Here is a 27,519-nt window from a genome sequence, read left to right as displayed (position 1 = left end):
GTCTAACAATTACCTCCATGCTCGAAATATAGCTTGAAGATCATAGGTTGGATTCCATGAACCATCAACTATGATCACACGGTTAGCAGCATAAAGATTAATTCCAAGCGATCCCGCTCTGGTTGAAATTAGAGTGCATTTCACCCTTTTGTTATCAGGCTCATTAAACCTATCAACCAACTTCTGCCGTTCTGAGCTTTCAGTTTTTCCATCAATTCTGCGCCCACCAAGGGGAGTTAGAGCCTTCATAACTGTACAAACAGCATTCTTTCTAATATAAAAGAACAAGATACCAACCTGTACCAGTCTTTTCCCTTTTTCCAGAACTTTCCTTGTTTTCCATGCCGAGGTACTCTTGAAAGATATAGTTCTATGAGATCCAATGTCGGGATACTCTGGCTAAACACAAGCGCCTTATCCCCCACATCAGCACACATGGATAAAATATCCAATAGCAAAATCATTTTGCCGCTATACTCCGCCACCTTATAATTATTTTTTTGAAGTAGGTCGACCCACCAATCCTGGCACACAGAAAAGGTTAGATTCAGAGGATGAGTGCATTATCACGCTGTTTACTTAAAACTGCTGTCTAGTTAGGCTGAGTAGACTATAGTTACCTTCTGGAGGTAGCCATCAACTTTATCTTGCAAATCATTCATAGTTCTTTGTTTCTCTGTCAATATCCAAAACAAAAACAATGACACAGTGTGTTAAGATACTTTGATAACTGTTAGTAAAAAAGTCTGATCTTAACTGTTAGTAAAAAAGTCTGATCTTAGCTGTTGCGTCTGTTCATTATACTAGTTTAATCAAAGCATAAAAACAGTGGAAATTAATAATTACCTCCCGTAACCATGTTGTAGTCTGTATTTTCTTCACTTGAGCAGTCATCTGGAATATCAACAATGCTACCACGACGACCATTCTTGCTATCCTCTCTTCTTAATTGCGGAATCCCTGGATGATTTAAAATCTGGGGGACGAAATACCGCAAAGAATTGAGACTATGAAAACAAACACCAAATAAAATTTCCAGATATAAAACTTATTCTCAAATCAGCTATTAATTTATACCTGAGCCAAGACCTGGTAAGCAGCAAAAAAGTTTTTTCTCATTCTTTCATCTGCTCTTCCATCGCTGAACCCATATAACCTAAGAAATCTCTGATACAATTTCCGCTGCAAGGGCGATAGCTTGACAGATATTACGAAGACTGTTTTAGGTGGCAGATCCTTTTTCACCACATTCATGTCCATTCTTTGCACAAATCCTTTCAATTGCTCATACAGAATGTGTGATCTCTGGTTCATAATTTTTACATCCTCCGCAGTAGAATTCATATGCTGTCCATTTTCTATTGGATTTTGGAAGCTGCAGGTATTGAGAAGCATGATTAAAATTACTAGAATCATCACATCATAGCACGCAGAAAGAAAAAAACACTGGTATGAAACACTTGCCGATTTCTAAACTCAGGACTACTCCCCAAGAATCCTTCTCTGACAAAATCAACCATCTGTTGCAGTAAAGACATAGCATAAGAAACTGGGGCTGAAAGAAAATAGCTCAGAAATTTCTATGGTTCCCTCAGCAACTTACACAATAATATTCCATGAGATTGTTTTGAAGGGGTGACCCAGTTAAGGCAATTCTTCTCTGGCATTTAACTTGCTTCAAAGCTTGCGTTGTGTCAGCCCTGGTGTTCTTGATAATGTGAGCCTCATCGCAAACAAGTATATCAGGTCCATCCTGCAGCCACATAGTTTTAGAGAATTTCAAGAATAAAATATCCAAAGCAGAACATGAAAACAAAAAAATCTCTATAGTCTCACCCTCAAGGCACTACAGATCTCTCTGGCCGCATTCAAATCCTTCACCCCCCTCCCAAGAGACAGGTTTCTAAAAGCTGCATATCCCATCAAGAAAACTCCCCCCTTATTTCGCCACTTTTTTAGCAAGTCCAATCTCCTCTCCCTTCAAAAAAGACATTAGCGCAGGAAGTGAACTCACAGCTAAGATCTAGTGCAGTTTGACGAGAGGGAATGCATATATATTCTAATATTAGGGCAAGACCTTCACATAGAAGAATCTATACCTTGAAACATCTTCAAGCATGAAAATGCGAAGTGGTTTCACTTCTGATGGCATCCACTTCATGAATTCACTTCGCCAATTGTGCAACACATTTACAGGAGTCACAATAAGAGCAGTTTTCAACCCCAAATCAACACATCTCATTGCGGTGTACAGGAACGCTATAACCTGGTAGTTTTCAGTGGGAGAAGAAATAAAGAGCCAGTAATAGCACACATCATATTAACGAAAAACTATTAACCACTAGTGCTATGTGTAATAGGGACGATAATAAGATACATGCAAACAGACTCGTGCATGAAAAAAAAATAAGCACCTGAAAAGTTTTGCCCAGTCCCATTGTATGAGCTAGAATGCAGCCAAGGCCTTTATCACCTGACTTTACTCTGCTGATAGACTGAATAATATTTTCCCACATAAATCTAATCCCGGTTACCTGAAATTAGAAACCTCCAAACTTAAAGCAAAAGCCATTTCCATATTAAGTATTTTTTTTTACAGATAAAATGTTAAAATAAGCATCTAATCGAGATGGGTATATTAATATGTTTAATGCCCACTATGGAAGTATATTAATGTTATGATGATAGGAATGCACATAGGTATGCAAACCTGATGGACTTTTAGTTTGGCAGATATGCTACAAGGAACTCTCACAGCTCCTTCACCAATCTCCCTAGCCACATTCACTATGTAACCACTGTGAGCATCACCAAGAACCTCAACTTCCGCACCTTCTGGAATAGATTTCAGGTCTCCCATAGAGCTAATTGTTTTGTATCTGGCAGAAAACTGCAAGGATCTAAGACGCTCCTGCCGTTCCTAAAAAAATAAAGAAACCAAATGAGCAATACTAATTAAAAAAAAAAATCGAAGTCTGTGTACTAGTATAACGAAAATAACTGCCGAAGAAGTTGGGACCTTTTCAATTGCAATTTTTCTTCTCGTATCTTTCCCTAGTTCAGCATCATCAATTATCCGCCGAATTCTCTTTTTTGATTTCTTCTTTAAGCTAAAAGAAAAAAATCATGCAAGTAAGAACAGTAACACAACAATACTAACTAAATTCGTTGGGAACATGCTGGAATTTTAAATCCGCTAGATGTGTATATGATAATACCTGATTGCTACATTAACATCAGCAGAATTGTTATCAGAACTGGAATCAGAGCTAGAATCAGAGCTGGAATCAGAACTCAACTCTACTGACTTCTTATCTCTAATGGCTTTCTCCAGTTCTAGTGTCAATCTTTGCAAGGGCATTGGAGAGCAGCAACAACAATCCCAACCAGAGGACTGAGCTTCAGACAAGTATTCTTCACCGATATTCCTCTTTATACATGAGGCACAGAAAAGTTTTTCGCATGTCCTACAATCTATTAAGTCAGTAATATGACCACACCATTGACAACTGCGTTCCAAAGAGTCTTCAACCTGATCGTAAAAGTTGGTTAGAAAGAGACAGATATAGCAACGATTTTATTAGATTATGGAATTATATGTGATCCTCAAAATAACAAAAAGTAGAATATGGCAACAAAAGAAGTTGATACTCTTGATGAAGGCAAAACAAAAAAATGAAAGACAATTTAACCCTATCAATTAAATATTAGTTAGCCATGAACCAACTACGACAACAAAATAACTTAGTTCCTACTCTGGATTCACCATGTCGGTCCCCCTTCCATATAACAAGTTATTCACCACGTTAAAGAGATCTAGATTGTAATTATATTCTGATATGTCACATATAACTGGAAGAAGAAAAACACATACCTTCGCAACTCTATCTTCAATTGAACGTTTACAATCCATGCAAACTATTACTTCCAAAAGGGGGTGAGTATGCACTTCCACAGCTACGTTATTACAGGCAGTACACCTGAAACTGTTTGCTGGATTATGTGAATCATCTCTCATGGTATCCACATCTGAATTAGACAGATTCCCGTTTTCCACTTTGTTGACTTCATTGCTATGAACTTGAGTGCTGGTCTCAGGAATTTTTACTCGATCTTCACCAGAACTTTGGGCAATATAATTACCATTCAAATACACACAGTCATCATCCATATTCTCTGCAGCACACCTGATAACCTGAAATAAAACCAAATGAAGACTGCTACGTCAGCCAGAAAATTATTCCTTCAGACCAACAAACCCCCTGGCACCACAAGCCCCAAAGCCCAAGTTCCGCTATAACATAAGACAGAACCATTACTTGATAATCGAGCAATAAAATGTAAGAGCTTAAATAACAGGCAAATTACCATCTTTCCCCTAAATATGTATAACCCTCAGTAAACTATATCTTATAAAACACAAAATCAACATTAATCTTAACTAGGAGAAAGTTGTAGGAAAACACAACTATATCTCCAAAATCAGGCTCACTATAATATCCCCTATAGAAGATATTACTGACACTCTATGCTACTTATGCAACATAACCTCAATGAACTGAAAGAATAGGCAAACCAAACCTGTTTAGATCTTTTATTGCGTCTCTTCCGTTTCAAACGAAGTTGAAGTTCACGATCGCTATTTAAATCATCTTCTTCTTTGACCTGTAGGTGATTTAATGTCATACTAAAGCTGATAAATGGTAAGGCGGGAGTTGCGAGTAGTCTTAAATGGTATTTCACATATAGATTTTATTGCAAACTCCACAAATGCAGAAACATAAGGAGCAACAAGGAAAGGCTATAACTTCAAAAATAGAACGCTTAACCCCAGAAATCGAAGAAGTTAAGTCAAAGAATATTTTACCCTTAAAATGTTTTTTTTGTTCTAACAGCCAGAAAAGGCAATACTTTCATAAGTAAGGTGCTTAATCACAGAAATCTAAGAAGTAAAGTTAAAAAGTAATACCCTTATATAATTTTTCTTTTGTTCTTCAGAAAGGGGAAGTTCTCTTTCATTTTCTATTGCATCGGCCAAAAATGGATCTGCCAAGCCTGCATCAATCTCTTCAATTTCCTCTACCTGAAAACAAAACAAAAAAACTTCAATGATCACTCTAGACTGCCACGAGTTTTATTAAAGCGCAATGTTTTGAAAATGTCCAACTCTGTTAAACTAGCAGGATAAGAAACAGAAGATCTATAAACATTACTTGCCTCCATAGGTCAATATAATGCCTTCCATCATCTTAAACTGTTACAACTAATAATAACCAAGTAACGCTCGAATTTTATTTGTCGGTATGTTTTCCTATTCTGATTATGGCTTAACAGTGAATTATACCATAAATATTAGTGACTTGCAAGCAGGACCTAAAAGGAAACATAAGCCTGCTTGCAAAAGAAGTATTATGGCAAGTAAGCACCCACTTTAAATTGCCAAGAAAAGGAGATGTCAAGTTTGATGTTTTTTTCTTGGAGTGAAGAATAACTAACAGATGCAAACGTACGCAAATCATCATCAGCATCAGGACTAACAGGAAAAATAAAGACATAATAGAAAAGTTAACCTCATTGACTCCTGGAAATTCTAATCCCATGGCTGCAGCTTGTTGTGGAGTGCTTGCCAAGTAAACAGACGCCCAATCCTTACTACCAAAGGAAATAGACTCATCCCTTTTTTCCGAAAAAACTTTGTTTAGAGACNCCATTACTTGATAATCGAGCAATAAAATGTAAGAGCTTAAATAACAGGCAAATTACCATCTTTCCCCTAAATATGTATAACCCTCAGTAAACTATATCTTATAAAACACAAAATCAACATTAATCTTAACTAGGAGAAAGTTGTAGGAAAACACAACTATATCTCCAAAATCAGGCTCACTATAATATCCCCTATAGAAGATATTACTGACACTCTATGCTACTTATGCAACATAACCTCAATGAACTGAAAGAATAGGCAAACCAAACCTGTTTAGATCTTTTATTGCGTCTCTTCCGTTTCAAACGAAGTTGAAGTTCACGATCGCTATTTAAATCATCTTCTTCTTTGACCTGTAGGTGATTTAATGTCATACTAAAGCTGATAAATGGTAAGGCGGGAGTTGCGAGTAGTCTTAAATGGTATTTCACATATAGATTTTATTGCAAACTCCACAAATGCAGAAACATAAGGAGCAACAAGGAAAGGCTATAACTTCAAAAATAGAACGCTTAACCCCAGAAATCGAAGAAGTTAAGTCAAAGAATATTTTACCCTTAAAATGTTTTTTTTGTTCTAACAGCCAGAAAAGGCAATACTTTCATAAGTAAGGTGCTTAATCACAGAAATCTAAGAAGTAAAGTTAAAAAGTAATACCCTTATATAATTTTTCTTTTGTTCTTCAGAAAGGGGAAGTTCTCTTTCATTTTCTATTGCATCGGCCAAAAATGGATCTGCCAAGCCTGCATCAATCTCTTCAATTTCCTCTACCTGAAAACAAAACAAAAAAACTTCAATGATCACTCTAGACTGCCACGAGTTTTATTAAAGCGCAATGTTTTGAAAATGTCCAACTCTGTTAAACTAGCAGGATAAGAAACAGAAGATCTATAAACATTACTTGCCTCCATAGGTCAATATAATGCCTTCCATCATCTTAAACTGTTACAACTAATAATAACCAAGTAACGCTCGAATTTTATTTGTCGGTATGTTTTCCTATTCTGATTATGGCTTAACAGTGAATTATACCATAAATATTAGTGACTTGCAAGCAGGACCTAAAAGGAAACATAAGCCTGCTTGCAAAAGAAGTATTATGGCAAGTAAGCACCCACTTTAAATTGCCAAGAAAAGGAGATGTCAAGTTTGATGTTTTTTTCTTGGAGTGAAGAATAACTAACAGATGCAAACGTACGCAAATCATCATCAGCATCAGGACTAACAGGAAAAATAAAGACATAATAGAAAAGTTAACCTCATTGACTCCTGGAAATTCTAATCCCATGGCTGCAGCTTGTTGTGGAGTGCTTGCCAAGTAAACAGACGCCCAATCCTTACTACCAAAGGAAATAGACTCATCCCTTTTTTCCGAAAAAACTTTGTTTAGAGACGACCAGTCAAGTTCAGATGTTCCAGCTAGAGATTCTTTGGCAGCACCATCAGCAAGCTTTTTCTCCAGAAAACCACTAGCTCCCTCCTCCAAAAGTTTTCCGTGTCGTCTACACCAGAAAATGTTTAGAAATACCATCCACGACACTCAGAATTTGCAGTAACTAAAAGTTGAAGCTAATAAAAACCGTACTTTCGGACAGGACGGTGAGTGTGAAGAAACCTCTCAGCGTTAGCCAATGATTCCACAGTTTCTTTTGTCACCTGAGTCCCAACCCAGTGGGCTCTTTGTTTCCAAGCTTCAGTGTGGCAACCATTAGGGGCTTGACTTTCTATCATTTTATACAATTTTGGAAGCTCAATGCCCGCACCATCAAGTTGCTCCTTTAAGAAAGAAACAACAAGGAAAACAGAACTGTTTAAGTTCTTTTGAATGACGTGTAACCCTTTGGATTATATTTTAAGGAAATAGAGAAATCAACAACAAAACATACCAACAGGTTTGCGCTTTCTGTTTCAAGCTCATCCAGAGTTGCCTCCCATTCATCTTTAAAAGTCATCATTTCAGCAGCAACAGCTTTATTCAACTAAAACAGGCACTCTCATAAGATGTTAAATGCGAACGAGCATAGGAACTCGAAGCTATGATAGTAAGAAAAAGAAATTAACCTCTTCACCACTGAGTGTTTGTGATAATTCCTTCCTAACTTCACTCTCTACATTAGAAAGAGACTCCTTTTCAAGTGCTTCTTGAGCATCTGCAGCCTATAGATCAATGGGGTATCACAAAGAGTAAGATTGAGACCTGAAAGTTAAATTGGCCTGAATAGAACTCTATTGAACAAAAGAAGAGATTAAATACCTTACTCTCAACTCCCAAAAAATCTGAAATTAACTCTTCTATTTCTTCCTCGCTCAGAGGTTTCTGTACAATAATTGTTAAGAGATACATTAGATAAACATGCGCACTTTCTCCGTCATGCTACAACTAAAAAAGGTGACCACGAGATATCTAAGTTGCTTACCTCATGATCCAAGTCATCATCTTGTCCCAACAGCAATTGTTCATTTTCTTCTGAACTTAATTCAGAACTTTCCGATATACTATCAGTGGCTTGCATATTCTCATCTTTTTGCCCATCCTGATTGTTATTTTCTTCCATCTGCACATCAATGTGCTCCCCACTCTCATCTCTAGCTTTCACCTCTTCAAGCTTTGCCTCCATCATCTCCTGGTCTACTTCCATAATTTCGTCTGTTATATCCATAACATCCTCTGTTGCCTCCACTGTATACACCTTCTCCTCTGGCTTTTCACCTTGATCCTTCCCTTTTCCTTCATTTGGCTCCATTAAAAAGTGTTCTCCTTCACTTCCTGCTGAAAAAAGCGTTAATAACAGTTACGTTAAACATACCTCGGGAGACTTATCATCTACTCACTAACACAGCACCACAAAGATTCACATGAAAATACCATTAAAAGAAAAGGATAAATTCTCTATTTACAAAAACATGTACCATTCAGCCAAAAAGTTGAAAAATCTACGAGAATGAATAACGAAAATTCCAGCACTACCAACCCAAAACCAAAATCAAGGGCAATCTAATAATGTCAAGGGCTTCCAACTCAAAGCGAATAGAGAAAGAGTGGATTCGTCCTGTCCCTAATCAATAAATTTGATTAGGGTCCCAAAACTAATCATCGAGATAAGATTCCCTAGCATCTAATTGTTTACATACGGGACATTAAATTCAGAACTCAGAAGAGACTATGATTGAATTCTAGTTGAAACAATATACACCTAATATAATTCATATCACTCCTAACACAGAAAGTTTGAGATTCCACAGAAGTGCCAAAATGTAATAATAATAACAAAGAAGAAGTAATCAATTCAATAAAGAAGTCATGTTTCTGACCTAAAGGTCTGATCAGCCTATACACTCTCATTATCTAACAAAACAAGCTCAAAGAGATCTACGGAACCACCCCAGTCATCAATAAAAAAAAAACGGAACTAGCTTTGTGTGGTGGCAAAACAATACTAGTTTAACAATACAGTGAAGGAGAGGTACAAACAAAAAAAAACATTGGCGAGGAGAAGAGGCTTTACCAAAAGTGAGAGAATACTATCAGTGAGAGAGCAGACTCTCTGTGGCAGAGAGAGAGATATAAAAATATAGAGATAGGGAGGAATTAAAAAAACAAAAAAAACAAAAGCAGGCGACAATGAATTTGCTAGGGTTTGTGTTTGGGGGTAAGGTAGCCGAATCGCCGGCAACGAAGGGTTGCGATCGAAACGGTTCGCCGTTGGTGTGGAGAGTGTTTGGGGTTTCTCCAGATGGTTTTAAAAAATACTTTGGAGAGGTTCGACGCTTTTGGAAATTGGAATTAACAATTTTACAGAAATTTCATTCCTAAACCAAGGAATATTAGCGGTAATTGTAGATGTTAAATTGGATGATAATATCGAGGAACTCACTCTATTTATATATATTTCAGATGATGATGATGAAGAAGAATAGATTTACCACACATTTAATTTTAGAGGATATATTATTAACTCACTTTATTGACTACATTGTCATTATGTTAAAAGTTTTAAAGAAAAAAAAACAATGAAATTTAATATTTAGGTTAATATTTGAACGGAAAATTAAATAAGTTATTGACTATTTTACTCTATGTTTAACTCATATTTTAAAAATTGACCATTTATTATATATTAAACTCATATTTAGCTTACAACGATTTACTTTATATTTATATTTTTTATTTTTATTTTACAGACAAACACATTTTTTAGTAAATTAAACCTAAATTGTGCTGATGATCAAATGATGAACTTGAAACTTGGAAGAGATATTAAGTTGCTTTGATGGAATCCATTGCATTTGTGAATCATAAATTGTTTGATCGAAACAAATCCAAAATATAAAGAATTAATTAATATTTCGAAAATTTTATTCTATCATAACAAAAAAATTTATGTATTTTGAAGATATTCAAAATTACTATAAAAATGGTCATAAATATATATGTATATATGTGGTTTTGACCATAACAAAATCTAATGGCGTTGACTACCTGTATTTGAATCAGAATTTAATATTTTTAACCAGTTGTAATTTTTGCTAATTTTTTTTTTTTTGTTAAACAAATATATTTTACAATTTTTATCCACCGGTAAATACATATTTGCTGGATTAGCCACTGAACAAGGCACTTATTACAATTTTTAATCATCGGTTCAAGGGCCTTAATTACACGGTGTACTGTATGGGCTGATTTTTTTTCTTTTGTGGGCTCTCAAGTCCAACCTTAAAAAAGTCAGCTGCTCAAATGACAAAAATACCCCTACAACCTCCGTCTTCTAAATCAATCCTACTACCGGCGAGTTTCTAAAAATCGGCAAATCTCCGGCGCCATGGCAAACACTTTTCCGGCGAGGTTTAGCCTCCGCGAGCATCGTGATGACGTCCCTAATCGACGGTCTATCCTTCGGGAGGTTCGCAGTGCAGAGAAGAGCGATTCTTAATGCCAGAAGCATCTCTTCGATCACGTGTTTACACTCCCCGGCGATGCTCGCGTCAATCACTTCCTCCAAGCTCTCGTTCTTCTTCACCTTCCTCCGAATCCACTCCACAACATCAATCGAATCCTCAAACGAAGGATCTATCGGCATTTTCCCAGTAACCAGTTCCAAAAGCACCACGCCTAAACTGTATATATCGCTCTTCTCGTCTATCTTCAGTGTGTATCCGTACTCCGGCGCTATATAACCGTAAGATCCGGCCACCATAGATACCGTCTCGTTCTTGTGAAGCATCATCTTCGCCAATCCGAAATCAGCTATCCTCGCCTCGAGGTTAGAATCGAGGAGGATGTTATTAGATTTGATGTCTCTGTGAATAATCGGAGGATAACAATCGTTGTGGAGGTAATTGAGACCTTGAACAACTCCGACGGCGACGTTGTATCGCGAGAGCCAATCTCTTAGTAAAAATTTCTCATCTTTGGAATGCAAAGCAGTTCCCAAGTTTCCATTGGGCATGTACTCATACACCATCATCACTTCTTTCTCATTGTGGATGTAACCTAGAACCTTCACAATGTTTCTATGTCGGATACCACCAAGCAGATTCACTTCTCTGAGTATGTCGTCCTCTTCTTCATCTTCTTGATGATGATGATGATGATGATCTTCTATATCATTCTGTGGTGATGGTGATCTCCAGAGTTTTTTCACAGCTACTGTGAGTAATGGCCGTCTCATGACTTCTGCTTTGTAAACAATCCCTATGGCTCCCATTCCAATGATGTTTGATTCTTTGATATGTGATAAGATGTCTCCTGCAGTGAAACACAGTCTCTGGAAAGCCACGAGTCTCCATGGCCACTCTTCCTGAGGCTGCTTGCAGAACAAATACTCTCTCGCAAAATTGCTGTAAAGATCCCATCTTGTGTATACCCATCTCCCTGCCAAGAAGATCATTCCCAGAGACACGATGACTGAAGTTCCAACAATGAACCCGAATATTGCGTGATTGACGTGGATTCTTCCTGGTTTCCTGCCTCTTGCTGACAAAGCTAGACTCTTAGAGCAAGTAGGTAGAACTCCACCGCAGAGGCCATCGTTTCCCACGAGGTCTTTTGGGTTTATGGCTGCAAACAGCATGTTTGAAGGAATGGGTCCTGTGAGTTTGTTGAATGACACGTTTAGCATCTCCAAGGTTGGAGAAGCTCCCAAGTCTGCTGGTATATTCCCCGTTAAGGAGTTGTTTGAAAGATCAAGAACAGCTAACATGTGCATCCCGGCTAATGCCTCGGGGATTTCTCCCGCCAATTGGTTGCTCTTGAGATTTAGACTCACAAGTTTTTCAAAGGAAGCAATCCTTTCGGGGATTTCACCTGAGAAATGGTTGAAGGAAAGATCCAGGACAGACAAAGATGGACGATCTTGAATCTGGTTAGGTATTTTTCCGGCAAAGTTGTTATGTGAGGCAATAAAGGTTTGAAGGTTAGGACTTGAGAAAATGGAGGAAGATAGGGATGAGAGCTGATTATATGATATGTCGATGAACGAGAGTGATGTTGAGGAGGCTATATCATCTGGAATTTTACCGGTGAGGTTGTTTTTTGCGAGCTCTAGATGCTGAAGCATTGGTAAGTCACCTGAACCAGTTGGTATTGTTCCGNCTGGAAAGCCACGAGTCTCCATGGCCACTCTTCCTGAGGCTGCTTGCAGAACAAATACTCTCTCGCAAAATTGCTGTAAAGATCCCATCTTGTGTATACCCATCTCCCTGCCAAGAAGATCATTCCCAGAGACACGATGACTGAAGTTCCAACAATGAACCCGAATATTGCGTGATTGACGTGGATTCTTCCTGGTTTCCTGCCTCTTGCTGACAAAGCTAGACTCTTAGAGCAAGTAGGTAGAACTCCACCGCAGAGGCCATCGTTTCCCACGAGGTCTTTTGGGTTTATGGCTGCAAACAGCATGTTTGAAGGAATGGGTCCTGTGAGTTTGTTAAATGACACGTTTAGCATCTCCAGGGTTGGAGAAGCTCCCAAGTCCGCTGGTATATTCCCCGTTAAAGAGTTGTTTGAAAGATCAAGAACAGCTAACATGTGCATCCCGGCTAATGCCTCGGGGATTTCTCCCGCCAATTGGTTGCTCTTGAGATTTAGACTTACAAGTTTTTCAAAGGAAGCAATCCTTTCGGGGATTTCACCTGAGAAATGGTTGAAGGAAAGATCGAGGACGGACAAAGATGGACGATCTTGAATCTGGTTAGGTATTTTTCCGGCAAAGTTGTTATGTGAGGCAATAAAGGTTTGAAGGTTAGGACTTGAGAAAATGGAGGAAGATAGGGATGAGAGCTGATTATATGATATGTCGATGAACGAGAGTGATGTAGATGAGGCTATATCATCTGGAATTTTACCGGTGAGGTTGTTTTTTGCGAGCTCTAGATGCTGAAGCATTGGTAAGTCACCTGAACCAGTTGGTATTGTTCCAGAAATGAGATTGTTCTGGATTCGAACACGAACTAAGGTCGGACATGAGAAGATTTCCTCTGGAATCTGACCTGAGAATGAGTTGTTGAAGAGAATGAGCTTTGTGAGGTTTCTGGAATAGCACAATCCTGATGGGATTTCTCCTGTAAGCTTGTTTGATGAGACATCTAACCACTTCAATGATGAATTCTTGCCGAGATGCATAGGTAAGGAACCCATTAGAGAGTTCTGCCACAGCTCAAGAACCTCAAGATTTTGTAGTTCAGCAATCTTTGACGGAATGATTCCCGTGAGTTGATTCCTCATCAAATTCAGAAGCTGCAGATTCTTCAGCTCAGCTACTTCCATAGGGATCTCTCCTGTAATCTGGTTATCAGACAGATCAAGAAACACAAGAGAAGTCATATCACCGAGTTCTCGAGGAATCCTCCCTGTGAGACGGTTCTGGTAGAGGTAGACTGTTGTAAGCTGTTTTAGCTTCCCTAAAGAAGATGGAATCTGGCCCGTGAGGTTCCCAACAGCCAAATCGAGGTACTGAAGGTGCGTCAAGTTCCCAAACTCTTCTGGAATCTCGCCGATGAAGCCATTGTAGCCAAGAATGATGGTCTCCAAGGAGGAGAGCTCGCCAATCACCTTTGGTAGCTTTCCACCGAAGTTATTACCGGAAAGACCGAGAAACTTCAGGTTCTTGAGATTCTTGAAAGAAGAAGGCAGCGAGCCCTCAAAGTAACCTCCTCGAACGTCCAAAACCTCAAGTTTAGTTGCGTTGCCAAGATCTTCAGGGAGAAAGCCAGAAAAATTATTGCTAGAGGCATTGAAGTGTGTAAGACCAGTGGCCATCCCTAGACCATAAGGGAAGGTTCCAAAGAAGTTATTCGCACTCACGTCGAAGACCTTCAAGGACGTGAGATTTGAAAGAGATTTAGGAAGAGAAGACTCAAATGTGTTATTGCTGAGATCAAGGACTTGTAGAGAAGAGAAGCTCTGAATCTGGTCCGACACGTTTCCGCTGAGATTCATGTTGGGAAGAAGAAGCTTGTCCACGTAGCCATTTGAATCGCAGTGAACTCCGGTCCAAAGACAATGAACTGATGCAGTTAATGCTGTGGCATTCTCAGGTCTCTTCCAATCTTGGAGATTATTTGAAGGATCAAACAGGTCTGACTTGATGGCCAACAAGATCCCTTGTTCATAACCTTGAAATGTTTCAGAAGAAACAAAAGGGAAAAGAAAGAAACCAATGTAATACAAGAAGAAGAAAAGGTTAGGAATCGCCATTTTTTTTGCTCTTCTGTTTTTTTAGTTTTGGCTAAACTTATGGCATTTTTTTGCAACTGAGATTGAAGGCCCCCAAGCGAAGTTGATAATAAGAGACTGGGAACCAAAAGCTGGAATAACAATGATTAATCAGAATCTTTTTTTATTATAATCTTCTCCTTCTCTGTCTCTCTGTCTCAATTATTTTATCATCATTATGTTACTTTTTCCATCGGTGGAATAGTATACGAACTCCATTGGCGATCGTAACAGTTTGTATTTGTATGATAGAGTTAAATTATTTATATTTTATCAACTCTTACTTCTTCACATGCGTTATGAGTCTATACGGATAACAAATTGGCCAAATGCGACATTGTGTATAAAAAGTTTGAACCGAAAATTCGAGGAGCACTAAATCCATGACCATATCCTGTAATTTTATATAATTATCAGTTTGCTGATCTGTGCAACCTCAAACACAACTAGTGCTGATAAAGAATACTAAAATAATGACGATGGTATATATAGTACATATGAAGAAATCGTGGGTTTCTGAAGAGCCTAATCATAAGGCACTGAGTGACTTGTAAACCCTTGTCCTCATTAGGGATTAGTGGGACAGTGAAACATGGGCAGAGAATGTGTCTTCACATAGTGCTCTTTTTTACTATTTTTTTCATTTCAAAGACGATTGATAATTAGTCAAAATAAAAGTGTTTCCAAAGAAAACTATATTATTAGAGATGACCGCAGGTATGTATTGACTATTGACACAAACGTTTTTTTTTGTTTACATGTGTTTTTATTTTTACTGCACACCAGAAAAATAATGGTCTCTTTTGGAGTTTTACATGGGTTGATATGTTTTCCGAGTTTTCGGATGTCTTCTCCAATAGTCGGGAGAATGTTCTTTGTTTAGAACGGCGTCATTAAAAATGCTCGTGAACTATGATGGTCGTGAGAGAATCTTCCCACGTTGATAGAACATATAATTAAAATCAGAAAATAAGAAACTTCATTGCCAAGTCGCAACTAGGAACGTCCCATGACACTTGCGTGCATACATTTATAGATGTAATACATCACATTTTGTCGCCTATATATGTACACATTATCACATATGTTAAATGTAAGCTTATATATATATATTTCCTATTCATGCCGGCATAGTACATATGGCTTGTGAGCTTCGGCTTCTAACATAGCGTATGTCTATGACATCAAGCCGTAACCGAATTTTGTCTATATTCGTGTGATTCATTGAAAGCAACAATGAATCTAAACTTTATGCGTATTGCTTATGGGAATACGCAAAGTAGCACTTTAATTAAGTGCTGCCATGAGATTTAAAGAAAGATTGGAACCTAACAAAAAAAAAAAAAAAATCGTAGGAGAAACAACTTAATTGACACCCCAAAACTATATAATTAAGAAACCTATATTATATATCATCGTTCAAATTACATCCTTGATGAGTTTTATCTCATCCAAAACCAACACACAAACCCTTTTACTTGTCGTGCATCCAAATATTAGTACTAGATATTCATATCTATGTAGTACTCGTGTGTGAATGGACTTTTGGAGATCAGTATCGATCTTATAACTGATACAAAGCACAAGTGTATGTCGAAAATATAAAAGAGAGGCACGGGTTCGTCTAACCAATTAATTGTTGTAGTTTGATCGTAAAAAGTAGATGGACAGTAGCTCTAAATTAAAGTCATTTGAATCCTATGTATGAAAAATGATCCTCTATTATTCAAAAGAAGGAAAATAATTGCATAAAACTAACTTTATTCACATTTCACATGCACCCATATGGGACTTTATATCATATAATGAATACTATATAATATACCCACCCAAGAATAACAACAATACAATCCTACATATGAAATTCAATGAGATATAATTCATGCACTATTTAAGTTATATATATGTAACCTCATGATGAGATCATCATTGCGATATTTTTTTTGAGAGAAGATGAAGCTGGAATCCCATGTGCTAAGCTTTCCCTTTTATTTAGGTTTTTTTTGTTCTCTACTTTTGAATGTGATTAGACAATATATATTAACCTCGATCTTAGCACATGAAATATTTTAGACAATATAAAATATTCTATATAAAATATTCTATAATATTTCATAAAACAATGACTCCCCGAGTTTCAAAAAAGAGTGTACCACCATTTTATAAACCACCATGCTTGAGCTAGATTATTGTCTATAACATTTCATATAACCACCATATTGTATCTTCAAACTATAATGATATAAAATATTCTATAACATTTCAGAACTAACTATATATTCGTAAAAACCATTACGAAGGAAATGATAAATATCTTCTATTACTTCTTGGCGGAAGAGTCATTAGGTACTCGGGCGGATTCCACGTCCCAAAATACAACAACCGTTTCAAAATTCGGAGTAGCCACTGTTTGAAAATTCGGAGCAGCCATAGGATTAGGGTTCAAGAGATGATTTTAGGGTTTAGATGTTTTGGCCATAACGCTTACCTTTTTATATAAGATTTAAAGATGATTTTAGAGTTTGTAAGAAAGTAAGGCCCAACAACAACAAAGGAACCCGAGAATACTAAAGATATTTTCTCATATACAAACAAACCGATTAATCAAACAACCCAATTACAAACAAACCAATTTATCATAAAAAAATTCTCATAGTGAAAGTATTTTTTAGATAAAACAAATTTTTGTAGACTTTTAGTTAAGAAAAGTTAAATATATATTAATCTGGATCAGGGTTAAAAAAAAATATATATATTAACCTGGATCTTGTTCTAATGTTCATTACAGTTGTTCGTAATTGTACATTTATTTATTGTTTAGATTATTCGGCGTCTTTCAATTTGAGCCGAATCAAACCGAACCGGATCTATCCATGTTGGTTATCTATTAAACAGGTCGAGAATAAAAGCCCAAGTAAAAATTTGGTTAAAGGCCCAAAACACAATTCAAAAGTGCTGAATTCTAGGGTTTTAGAAGAAGTTGGTTTTTTAGGTTTTATTAAGTGAGGCGGAGGCGTCGTGGAAGGTTTTTGTGGGAATTACACAGTGAAAGAAGAAGATATGGCCAAGTACAACGAGATCGCGAAGAAGAAGAGAGAGGCGAAAGCTGATAGAAAACGAGCCATTCACGGCGATCCTCTCACCAACAAATTGAAGACCAGAGTTCCGGTCCCTTCCGTCTCCGGTAAACGTCAGAGAAAGCTCCTTCGCAAATGGCGCCGAGTATGTCTTTCCCTTTTCTTTTTCTTTTTTTCTTTGGCGCCTTAAGAAAGTTGATTTAGTTTCCAGAATTGTAAGTGGAAGTAATTTTAAAAAGGGTTGGTTGTTTGATTCTTTCAACAGGAGCAAAAAGATATGGTGGGCAAGGGTCTTGTTACCATGGAAGATGTAGAGATGGCTGCTTCTGAAGGTAAATACTATAGCTACTGAGCTTGGATGAAGTTTTTCAATTAGAAATCTTGTTTGAATCGAATTGTGGAAATATCAGTTAAGGATATATACTTTCAAATGCTCAAATATGCAACTCTAGAATGAAGTTTTGTAATTTAACTCGATTTGGGGGAATAGCAGTTAGGAGTTAACTTTCAAAATGCTTAGCAATGCAAGTCTATAGTATCATCAGTATTGGTATATTGATATCTTCTGTATCTTATCTTATGTTTCTTTCAAGTTTCAATCTCGTGTTGGTATTACCAAAACAACAGAGAGGCACATATTAATCGCAGTCTTTTCCTTTGCATTTCATGAAATTATTCAGGCTTGTCTTATTGCTCTTGTTATTTTTGTCTTTGTTTATCCAAAAGCTCATCTCTTCCTTGTGGTTTCAGCTGCATCAGAAGACACCAAGAAATCCCCCAAAAAATTTAGCGTAAAGAAGAACTTAAAGCTCAATAAACTAAAGAATAAAGGTGATTTCCTTGTGCTTTTGTTGTAAAGCCCGATATCTCTTAGTCGCCTTTTATTACTTGATGCAATTTAGCTGATTGATAATGGAAGTAGTAACACGATGTTTTTGTCTACTCTTTAGCAGGCAAAAAGAAGACAAACCAGAAAGCCAGCAGCCAAGGATCTGCATCTGCTGATCAAATGCTTGAATGAGTGTCTTTGTAAACCTGATAGCTCAGTTTCATCTAACAGTTGACGATGGATGATATTATTATCTTCTCAACGTCTGGTTAAACTCTTTCAGAATGGGAAACGTGTGTTTTTTGCGTGATGAGGATGCCAAGCAGAGCAGTGGAGGGTTTTTAATAGAAATTTTGTTTTAAAGTTTTTCGAATCTTGTTAAAGCTGTCTTCGAAGATCTTATCTTGTATTCTTTCTGCTATGTTTTGGTGCCTTCGAAGTAGAGTTAGTAACAGAACAATCCCTTTTATTAACACTCCCACTCAATTTTCTGTATTTCTTCTCACTGACACATGAAAACCAAAAAATTTTGTTATAAAAACTATGAATATCCAATAAACTTTGAACTATCTTGAAGTAGTCGTTAACCAACGATCTAATTTTACAAATAACATCAAAGGGGCAACATATCAAAGTAAGAGTAAGCACCACATTAGAAAAACCTTAATATATACTACATACTATATAAGATACCAATTCATAGAAGTGCTTCACGACATTGTATGATAATCCTCATTGGATATTTTTATTTACACTAAAAACTTTAAAGCAAATAAAAACAAACAAAGAAACCAAAACACTACTGAAGCTGATTGAAGGTGGAAGACAAGCGCATGAACTTCCGCTCTCAATCCCATAAGAGCTGAGCAAAACTCGAGTAACCATCGGAACTGGTTTTGCTCTAGAAAACACAGATGCCAATAGCCGATTATGCTCAAGGGACCCGAAAAAAACTCAACCCCACTAAACCGGCTGGCTGCTCTTAGAACTGACATCTTTAGGTACTGCAATATATCCAGCTACTACCGCTACTACTACCACGCAAACTGTACAGGGAAATGTTTATCAGCTCGCTCTCATCTCCCGGCGGAGACCAATGTTTTTCCGTCGTTGTTGCTCATGGACGGAAGAGGAACAGGGAGACTTGGGTTTGAATGAGGAGTGGCAGCTTCTTTCTCAGCTGGTACAGGCTTTGGTGTGTAAGTAAAGTTGAGTTCTTTGTTGGCAGCAAGTGCCACAAGCTCTTTCTCTTCAAGACCTTTGGTTGGTCCAAGGCTGCACCTATCTGGTCCATGCTTTGCCAATGCATCTCTGAATTTCTTGATCTGAAAAGAAAAAAAAACAAATCAAGATCAGAATCAAAACCAACATGGTTTTAAATCTAATTGGTTCTCTCTTGATTAATGTGAATGAGAACGAACCGTAGCATTGGTACAGCTAAAGCTGCAAACACGACCCTGAGAGCCTCGGTAGAATCTGAAAAACGGGAGGACATGAACACCAAGGCTGTAACACATGGACTTGTGCTCCTCGTAATTCACCTGAAGGAACTGCACATCAGGGTTCATCTCTGCAAACTGACATATCTGCAAGAATCCACAAACCATTCTTGTGAGAATAGAATTCATTTCCCCAACATGAAAATAAAAAAGTAGTCCAATTCCAAGAAGAAGTTAGATGGATGGATAACCTTAGGATGAAGAGCCTTACAGCCGCCACAGCCAGGGGAGAAGAAATCAACAACAACAAGCTTATCACCAGCGTTGGTGAGAGAGTCAACGAGTTCTTGAGCTGAAGAGATCTCTCTCATGTTTTCTTTCAGACCTTTTTCCCACCACTTCTGAGCTGTCCCAATCCTCAGAGTCGTCTGCAAATTTTAAACACGTCAGAGACCATATATATTTTTTCACAGATCCAACAAAACCAAACATATCAAATTCAAAACACAAGAACCCTAAAACCAAAACATCTAGCCATGATTTTCCAAAAAAAAAAAACAAATCGATTATTCACTACAAAATCAAAGCAATAAACCCCTAAAAAAAAGAAAAAATCTTTGAAAAATTTAGCTTTGAAAGATCATTAAAACCAGATCTCGCATGCCTAGATTATAAAATATACCTGAGCTGTGATGGAAGAAGAGCTCCTTTTGAAGCTCTCGGTTTGAGCACCTTCTCCAAGACCGATCTGTTTACCATGGAAAACACTTCTAAGAGGCTTTTGATTCTTAACCTTCAGACAAGAGAAACTCTTTTTGAGACCAAACCCACCAAAACTAAAAGGAGAAACAGAGAAATCATCAACACGGTGATGATTCCCACAAGCTCCAATGAACAAACTCGTTTTGCTAATCACTTCCGCCATAATAGAAATCTTCTTCTCTAATCAAATCACCACCGAACGAATGAGAAAATACCAGAAGAAATAAAGAAAAAGTTCTCTCAGAGAGACGACGTGTCTTCTCAGCAATCTTCAATCGCCAGCGAAGTTTCGCTTTTTTTTTTTTGGCTTCCACGAGAAAAAATTATAAAAAGAGAAAAAGAAAAAGGAAAGATCTTTAAAATTTAGACATTTTTCTGGACAAGAAACTGTTTCGCCTTTTGGTTAGGTGATCATGACCGTTCAATTTGGATTTTGGCAATGTTAAGATCCGACGGTGGATTCGTGATATGAGTTTTTAGTCGGTCAGGATGATGATAATAAAAGTAGTAGTAAGTGGATAAGGTTCTTTTTCTTTGACTTCTCTTCTCTCGCGAATACTAAGTAATTTTTACGAATACATGTATTTTTAGGCATTTTCAGTAACTAGTTATAAATTTTACCTACATTAGTATAAATAAATGGATTATATAGGTCATGAAGCAAGCAATTTTTTTTTTTTTTTTTAAATTAAGTAAAACGTAACATCCTTCCTGAATCATTTTACCAAACAAGTAAACAACAAATTAGGTCATGAACCATCGTTTAGCCCAACTTAGAACTTAATACTCTTAAACCAATGGCAAAGAAAAAGGGGATTTTTATGTGTTGCATATTGTAACGACATTAACATAATACGAACAAAACTCGGGGGAGTGGCTGGTAACAAAGTAGTAGTATTAGTGATGGATTTAATACCAAACCAAAATATAGAAAGAAAAAAAAAAGAAAAAAAAGTAGTGATGGATAATAAGGATTTGGATTTTAAGGAAGATAGTTTGCCAACACATCACTCACGTGGGTCTCACTCTCTCCACCACATCTCTCTTTCTCTCCCCTGTACTCTTTTTACATTCAAGGCCACCTGATTAAGATGCAATTGGCAGATTGCCCTTTTGGTTTTATTCTTTTACAGTTAACCTCCTCAATTCCATCATTGCATATGTAAACATGTTCACAACACAATATGTAGAAAGATTCCAAGAGAGGTAAGTTTTGTTCAAACAAGTAGAAAACAAAAGCAAAAAGAAGTGTTAACAAACAAAAACTATTTAAATAGTAGAAACGTAACAAATATGACTACTGACTTGTGTTTACTATACAAAAACACTCGAAATAATTTGTTTAATATGAAACGAACGTTACTGATTTTTTATTTTTTCTTTGTCGATAAGTTATTTAAGTATATCAATCAAAAAATTACAACGTTTAGTACACATCAACACTACAATCACGTGACTACATAGCAAAATGTACTTGTTTTTTAAAAAGATGATGTATTTTTTTGTCAACAAAAAATCAGCTCAAACGAATCAATTAGTGGGAAAATCGTTTACAAACAAAACTTGGTGCGGAGATGTACGCGTTTGGCGTACCAAAGAATCCGCCATTATATTAGCATTTCTAGATATTAAAAATAAAGAGAAAAAAAAAATTCCTCCCAATCAGTCTTGATGTCGTCAAGGTACGCCGAGAACGCTGGCCAGTCGGAAAGGGAAGACATCAAAAAATGATGTACATTTCACGCGAAACAAGCGTTACAAAATAAACATATACTATAATATTAATGACAATAAATACATTTAGATATAAAATATTTAACAAATATAATGTAATTTTACTTAAGTGAGATATTTTATTGTTTTTGGGCATTTTTTAATTTATGAAAGACTTTGAGAAATTAAAAAAGGAACCATTTTTTTGAGTTTAGATTTTTTAAAAAAAATTTGTTGGAGAAGAGTACATAACACAAAACAAAATGTGAAAGAATTTTGTTTATTTTAAAATAGTAATAAACATGTCTCAGTCTCAGTCTCAGTCTCGACTCGAGAAAAGCGCCACCTGTAATCATTCGTAAATTATAATTTAGTCTCTATTCACTTTTTTTGAATCTGTCTCAATCTCGCGTCGGCAAACAAAAATACATGTAATTATGTTTTTAGCCCCTATATTCTGTTTCACCTTCGAAATCCTCCCAAAAGAAAATCGCACAATTTAAAAATAGAAATAAAAACAGAAGCAGAGAGAGAGAGAGAGAGACTAATGGGGACGGACGATGCTGAAGTAACGGATACAAAAGCCCAAAATATAGCCGTTGGGGTTGAAGAAACATAGTAACGGCTCTTTTCCTTTTCCCCTATATCAAATAAAGCTTTCTCCTTTTCTCATATCTTGCTACTCAAAGCTTCTTCAATTTCACAATTCTCTCTCTCTCTCTCTCTCGCAAATCTTTGGATCTAGATTAGAACACACAAAGGGTAAATTTGTGGTGCTTCATTTGATTTCTCCAGTTTTTGATCTGTTACTTTCTCTCGATTTGTCTCTGATTCTTGTGAAATTTGTTGACTTTCAGGTGAAAAAGATGAACGACTTGATGACGAAATCGTTTATGAGTTACGTTGACTTGAAAAAAGCGGCGATGAAGGATATGGAAGCAGGGCCTGACTACGATCATGAGATGGCTTCGGCAAAATCAGACAAGATCGGTGAAAATCTTTCGTCTTTCTTAGAAGAAGCAGAGAATGTGAAAGCAGAGATTGGTTTGATTCGTGAGACACTGGCTAGGATCGAGCAGTACAACGAAGAGAGTAAAGGTGTCCACAAGGCTGAGTCCGTCAAGTCTCTTCGCAACAAGATCTCTAACGAGATTGTCTCGGGTTTGAGGAAGGCCAAATCGATCAAGTCGAAGCTTGAAGAGATGGATATAGCCAACAGGGAGATTAAAAGGCTCTCTGGAACTCCGGTCTACAGGAGCAGGACAGCTGTGACCAATGGTCTGAGGAAGATGCTGAAGGAAGTGATGATGGAGTTTCAAGGGCTGAGACAGAGGATGATGAGTGAGTACAAGGAGGTTGTTGAGAGAAGGTACTTCACTGTCACTGGAGAACACCCTGATGATGAGATGATTGAGAAGATCATCACTGATAACGCTGGAGGTGAAGAGTTTCTCACTCGTGCGATCCAGGAACATGGTAAAGGAAAGGTCTTGGAAACTGTGGTTGAGATTCAGGATAGGTATGATGCTGCCAAGGAGATTGAGAAGAGTCTCTTGGAGCTTCATCAGGTGTTTTTGGATATGGCTGTGATGGTTGAAGCACAAGGTGAACAGATGGATGAGATTGAGCATCATGTGATGAATGCTAGCCATTACGTGAATGATGGGGCTAACGAGCTCAAGACTGCAAAGAATCATCAGAGAAGCAGCAGGAAGTGGATGTGCATTGGTATCATTGTGCTGCTTTTGATCATTCTCATTGTTGTCATCCCAATCATTACCAGTTTCACCTCTTCTTGAGTTGCTATGAGTTTTAAACCCCCTTGTGTTTTCTTTCTCCCAAAGGATGTCTTAATCCTTCTGTGCTGTGTATCCAATTTTAATGTTCAAAAATATCCAATTGTCTTAATCATCTTGATCATTCTAATTGTTGTCATCCCTATTGTTACTACCAGTTTCAGCTCTTCTTGAGATACTATGTTTACCCCACTTGTGTTCTGTCGTATCCATTTTGTTATGGAATGATGAATGTTTACAAGAAGAATGTTTACTTTATATAAACCGAACACAGTATGTATAAAATACAGCTTTGAACTACAATGATGGTTCTTCTCTACCTGACCTTTCTGATTGGCAAAGCTTTCCCAAACAATTTTTCAACCTCATTTGCTTCCATTTTGATCTCATCCAAAAACTCCATCTCTTCTTTACTTAACTCTCTCACAAAATTCTCCTCGTCTTGCTTTAATTCATTAAACCCTTCAGCCAATCTCTGGAACAAGGTCATCTCAGTCTTACCAACTTTCTCCACTTCCTTCTCTACTTCCTCTTCTATCTCTTCAACCTCCTTTACGATTATTCTTTCCCCTTCTTCCACTGTCTTCTCAAGTCTTTCCACCAGCGGAGGTTCAGGACCACATGTGTTATCTGTTCTAATGAATGTACTGAAATCTCTGCCTATGCTTTTTGCTGCTTTTTCAAGTTCTGGTACAATGCTATTGGGTAATACAGAACTTCTCGTATACACAACTGCACCACCATATCCATCCCAAGCATCGTTTCGCCCACGGTAGTACACAAAAATATAGTCTTCAGGTTTATTCTCGATCTTTGATGACAATATATACCTGCAAGAATCATGTGATAACTTTTTAGGCCAAAGAAGAGAAGCAAGACTAACTCTTTCTCCTGGGTGGATACAAGATGTNACCCCCTTGTGTTTTCTTTCTCCCAAAGGATGTCTTAATCCTTCTGTGCTGTGTATCCAATTTTAATGTTCAAAAATATCCAATTGTCTTAATCATCTTGATCATTCTAATTGTTGTCATCCCTATTGTTACTACCAGTTTCAGCTCTTCTTGAGATACTATGTTTACCCCACTTGTGTTCTGTCGTATCCATTTTGTTATGGAATGATGAATGTTTACAAGAAGAATGTTTACTTTATATAAACCGAACACAGTATGTATAAAATACAGCTTTGAACTACAATGATGGTTCTTCTCTACCTGACCTTTCTGATTGGCAAAGCTTTCCCAAACAATTTTTCAACCTCATTTGCTTCCATTTTGATCTCATCCAAAAACTCCATCTCTTCTTTACTTAACTCTCTCACAAAATTCTCCTCGTCTTGCTTTAATTCATTAAACCCTTCAGCCAATCTCTGGAACAAGGTCATCTCAGTCTTACCAACTTTCTCCACTTCCTTCTCTACTTCCTCTTCTATCTCTTCAACCTCCTTTACGATTATTCTTTCCCCTTCTTCCACTGTCTTCTCAAGTCTTTCCACCAGCGGAGGTTCAGGACCACATGTGTTATCTGTTCTAATGAATGTACTGAAATCTCTGCCTATGCTTTTTGCTGCTTTTTCAAGTTCTGGTACAATGCTATTGGGTAATACAGAACTTCTCGTATACACAACTGCACCACCATATCCATCCCAAGCATCGTTTCGCCCACGGTAGTACACAAAAATATAGTCTTCAGGTTTATTCTCGATCTTTGATGACAATATATACCTGCAAGAATCATGTGATAACTTTTTAGGCCAAAGAAGAGAAGCAAGACTAACTCTTTCTCCTGGGTGGATACAAGATGTTATTACCAGTCATCTTGATAGTGAAGGTACTCGTTGTCATGATTATAGAGAACACCAGGTTGGTTAGGATCTTGAACAAACGTCTGTACGGCTGACCTAGTAAAGAATCCACTGTCTAGGGTCTTTATTCTCCACGAGATGTTTCCAACAAGCTTGTTTTCACCTTCTGTATGGAACTCATGCAGCTGGCAGTCAAAGGCATCAAAAGTAGGATTCAAGCCACTTGTAATGTACCACTTCCCACTAAAGTCTCCGAGGTTGAAGTTCTGGACTAGAACAGAAGGGTCTGGGGCAGGAAACTCTCCGAGATCAGATTTTTTAGGAACACACTTTTTCCTCGTCACAGCACACTCGTTGAACTCATCAACTACCTTGTTCTCAAAAAGATCCCCGCATTTAATCTGAAATAAGAACAGAATTTGGAAACAGAATCATTGGTCTCTCTCTCATAAGCAAGCTATATCTCTGCCTCAATATGATATATCAAAATAACTTTCTAACCTGGCACTCGGTTTCATCTGGACGGTTATTACAGGTCTGGAGGCACGCAACATTGGCTGCACAGGCAGGGTTGGAAATGCACTTTGCGAGTTCTATCCTAACAGATAATTAGGCTTCCATAATGGTCAGACAAAGAGAAATCTATAAACTACTGAGGAGGAGAGTAGTGACGCAGAATCCAAACGAAGAAAAGTTACCTGCATCCCTTCAATAAGCATGCACAAGTTTTGAGTGCGTCAACCGCGTCTGCAGATGGAACTATGAGGAACGCACACGCAAAAACACCAACGAGCTTCAGCAGCAGCGGAGTGCTCAGCTCCTTCAGTTCATCTTTTGATGGTACTGTCAAAATGTCAAATACTCTCTGACATGATTGAAGGTAAAGTTAAAAAGAATCAGCTGATCAATCATCCAAAATGACAATTTTTGTAATGAAACACAAAACTAGATTGATTGATTACCTTAGAGATACCTGACCTGAATGCAGATAACGGACGTGAGGATCTCCCATTTGTTCTAAGATCAGCATTTAGGATAGGGGGCAAAATCTTGACCAAGAATGTGCCATTGATCCTTTTTCGTGAAATGCCAAGCCTACCAATACCATCATCACTTGAGAAAAATCGAATACGGTCATGACAAGGTGAAGTGAAACAGTGTGTAGCTACTGCCATGCTTCACTAGTCTAATCTTCCCCAGGGCACTACCTGAACCATACCAAAATCCACATTACTCTCTCTCTCTCTCTCTCTCTCTCTCTCTCTCTCTCTCTCTCTCTCTCTCTCTCTCTCTCTCTCTCTCTTTTTGTTTATCCCCACAGAAACAATCTACTACATATCATGATTCATGATTAATAAAATTCACTTGATTGAATCCAGCTCGTAGACATGAACGCGTGTTGTTCAGGCTAAATTAAAGATAATTCAAGAAAACAGGGGAAAAAACAGAACAAAGCTGAAAGATTGTGATTTTGTGTAATTGATAAAATTGATATTCAGAGTTAAGTGAAGAAGAGTGTAACCTGAGAGAGAGAGAGAGACGATGTTAGCAAAGATTGAAAGCTCCGTGGGAAGGGAGAGAGACAGAGACGGAGAAGAAGATATTATTAAGGGATGTGAGGAACTGCTTTGGATAAGACTCGGAGGCTCTTCCGTGTGGTGTGGGAACGACGCCTCCCTACC

The 27,519-nt window shown here is 37.5% G+C and overlaps 7 protein-coding genes and 1 long non-coding RNA gene across 13 annotated transcripts in view; 3 read left to right on the top strand and 5 right to left on the bottom strand.

Moving 5' to 3' along the window:
• The window catches only part of LOC104766822 (protein CHROMATIN REMODELING 20-like), a 12,315-nt gene extending 2,739 nt beyond the window's left edge, over window positions 1–9,576 (bottom strand). Inside the window, exons 1-24 of one of the 3 annotated variants that reach the window (XM_010490789.1) lie at window positions 9,214–9,553; window positions 8,125–8,477; window positions 7,962–8,024; window positions 7,769–7,864; window positions 7,594–7,686; window positions 7,293–7,483; window positions 7,052–7,209; window positions 5,571–5,656; window positions 4,970–5,083; window positions 4,582–4,665; window positions 3,875–4,195; window positions 3,219–3,532; window positions 3,020–3,110; window positions 2,711–2,920; window positions 2,415–2,534; window positions 2,100–2,266; window positions 1,837–1,978; window positions 1,604–1,753; window positions 1,465–1,520; window positions 1,078–1,375; window positions 847–976; window positions 621–676; window positions 298–524; window positions 14–217 (exon numbers count right to left, since the gene is read on the bottom strand). In XM_010490789.1, coding sequence (XP_010489091.1) covers window positions 14–217; window positions 298–524; window positions 621–676; window positions 847–976; window positions 1,078–1,375; window positions 1,465–1,520; window positions 1,604–1,753; window positions 1,837–1,978; window positions 2,100–2,266; window positions 2,415–2,534; window positions 2,711–2,920; window positions 3,020–3,110; window positions 3,219–3,532; window positions 3,875–4,195; window positions 4,582–4,665; window positions 4,970–5,083; window positions 5,571–5,656; window positions 7,052–7,209; window positions 7,293–7,483; window positions 7,594–7,686; window positions 7,769–7,864; window positions 7,962–8,024; window positions 8,125–8,451 — 3,698 coding nt within the window. In that variant the 5' untranslated portion in view covers window positions 8,452–8,477; window positions 9,214–9,553. Of the gene's footprint in view, window positions 1–13; window positions 218–297; window positions 525–620; window positions 677–846; window positions 977–1,077; window positions 1,376–1,464; window positions 1,521–1,603; window positions 1,754–1,836; window positions 1,979–2,099; window positions 2,267–2,414; window positions 2,535–2,710; window positions 2,921–3,019; window positions 3,111–3,218; window positions 3,533–3,874; window positions 4,196–4,581; window positions 4,666–4,969; window positions 5,084–5,570; window positions 5,657–5,976; window positions 6,061–6,364; window positions 6,479–6,965; window positions 7,210–7,292; window positions 7,484–7,593; window positions 7,687–7,768; window positions 7,865–7,961; window positions 8,025–8,124; window positions 8,478–9,213 lie in introns of all 3 variants that reach the window. The other 2 variants (XM_019243355.1, XM_010490800.1) reach the window with 2 other exon arrangements.
• LOC104766800 (leucine-rich repeat receptor-like protein kinase PXL1) lies at window positions 10,272–14,482 on the bottom strand. The gene is made up of 2 exons (XM_019243354.1): window positions 12,514–14,482; window positions 10,272–11,677 (listed from the first exon to the last, which is right to left on the bottom strand). Exons 1-2 carry the CDS (start codon window positions 14,400–14,402, stop codon window positions 10,474–10,476), a joined length of 3,093 nt encoding a protein of 1,030 aa, XP_019098899.1. The 5' UTR covers window positions 14,403–14,482; the 3' UTR covers window positions 10,272–10,473.
• LOC104766817 lies at window positions 14,298–14,693 on the top strand. Its single transcript, XR_764121.1, has 2 exons — window positions 14,298–14,387; window positions 14,464–14,693. It is a non-coding gene; the product is annotated as an uncharacterized LOC104766817 (long non-coding RNA).
• Window positions 17,395–18,821, top strand: LOC104766784. 2 transcript variants are annotated; one of them, XM_010490738.2, is made up of 4 exons: window positions 17,395–17,642; window positions 17,763–17,829; window positions 18,248–18,328; window positions 18,448–18,821. In XM_010490738.2, exons 1-4 carry the CDS (start codon window positions 17,481–17,483, stop codon window positions 18,516–18,518), a joined length of 381 nt encoding a protein of 126 aa, XP_010489040.1. In that variant the 5' UTR covers window positions 17,395–17,480; the 3' UTR covers window positions 18,519–18,821. The 2 variants fall into 2 exon arrangements, with proteins under 2 accessions (XP_010489040.1, XP_010489047.1); XM_010490745.2 differs by having other exon boundaries at window positions 17,396–17,642; window positions 18,451–18,821.
• LOC104766773 (thioredoxin-like 1-1, chloroplastic) lies at window positions 18,956–20,860 on the bottom strand. The gene is made up of 4 exons (XM_010490725.1): window positions 20,448–20,860; window positions 20,017–20,193; window positions 19,748–19,912; window positions 18,956–19,651 (listed from the first exon to the last, which is right to left on the bottom strand). Exons 1-4 carry the CDS (start codon window positions 20,688–20,690, stop codon window positions 19,403–19,405), a joined length of 834 nt encoding a protein of 277 aa, XP_010489027.1. The 5' UTR covers window positions 20,691–20,860; the 3' UTR covers window positions 18,956–19,402.
• Window positions 22,774–25,105, top strand: LOC104766763 (syntaxin-related protein KNOLLE-like). 2 transcript variants are annotated; one of them, XM_019243353.1, is made up of 3 exons: window positions 22,774–23,002; window positions 23,098–24,084; window positions 24,976–25,105. In XM_019243353.1, exon 2 carries the CDS (start codon window positions 23,107–23,109, stop codon window positions 24,037–24,039), a length of 933 nt encoding a protein of 310 aa, XP_019098898.1. In that variant the 5' UTR covers window positions 22,774–23,002; window positions 23,098–23,106; the 3' UTR covers window positions 24,040–24,084; window positions 24,976–25,105. The 2 variants fall into 2 exon arrangements, with proteins under 2 accessions (XP_019098898.1, XP_010489017.1); XM_010490715.2 differs by lacking the exon at window positions 24,976–25,105 and having other exon boundaries at window positions 23,098–24,160.
• Window positions 24,230–25,140, bottom strand: LOC104778627 (violaxanthin de-epoxidase, chloroplastic-like). Its single transcript, XM_010503079.1, has 2 exons — window positions 25,083–25,140; window positions 24,230–24,990 (listed from the first exon to the last, which is right to left on the bottom strand). The coding sequence occupies exons 1-2, from the start codon at window positions 25,138–25,140 to the stop codon at window positions 24,353–24,355; spliced, it is 696 nt and encodes a 231-aa protein (XP_010501381.1). The 3' UTR covers window positions 24,230–24,352.
• Window positions 25,121–27,513, bottom strand: LOC104766742 (violaxanthin de-epoxidase, chloroplastic). 2 transcript variants are annotated; one of them, XM_010490702.2, is made up of 6 exons: window positions 27,360–27,513; window positions 26,800–27,245; window positions 26,536–26,702; window positions 26,339–26,435; window positions 25,844–26,238; window positions 25,121–25,757 (listed from the first exon to the last, which is right to left on the bottom strand). In XM_010490702.2, exons 2-6 carry the CDS (start codon window positions 27,010–27,012, stop codon window positions 25,244–25,246), a joined length of 1,386 nt encoding a protein of 461 aa, XP_010489004.1. In that variant the 5' UTR covers window positions 27,013–27,245; window positions 27,360–27,513; the 3' UTR covers window positions 25,121–25,243. The 2 variants fall into 2 exon arrangements, with proteins under 2 accessions (XP_010489004.1, XP_010488996.1); XM_010490694.2 differs by having other exon boundaries at window positions 26,800–27,045.

This window comes from Camelina sativa, chromosome 3 (assembly GCF_000633955.1).
Source record: "Camelina sativa cultivar DH55 chromosome 3, Cs, whole genome shotgun sequence".
Taxonomy (NCBI): Eukaryota; Viridiplantae; Streptophyta; class Magnoliopsida; order Brassicales; family Brassicaceae; genus Camelina; species Camelina sativa.
This window is presented reverse-complemented; position numbering and strand designations above follow the sequence as displayed.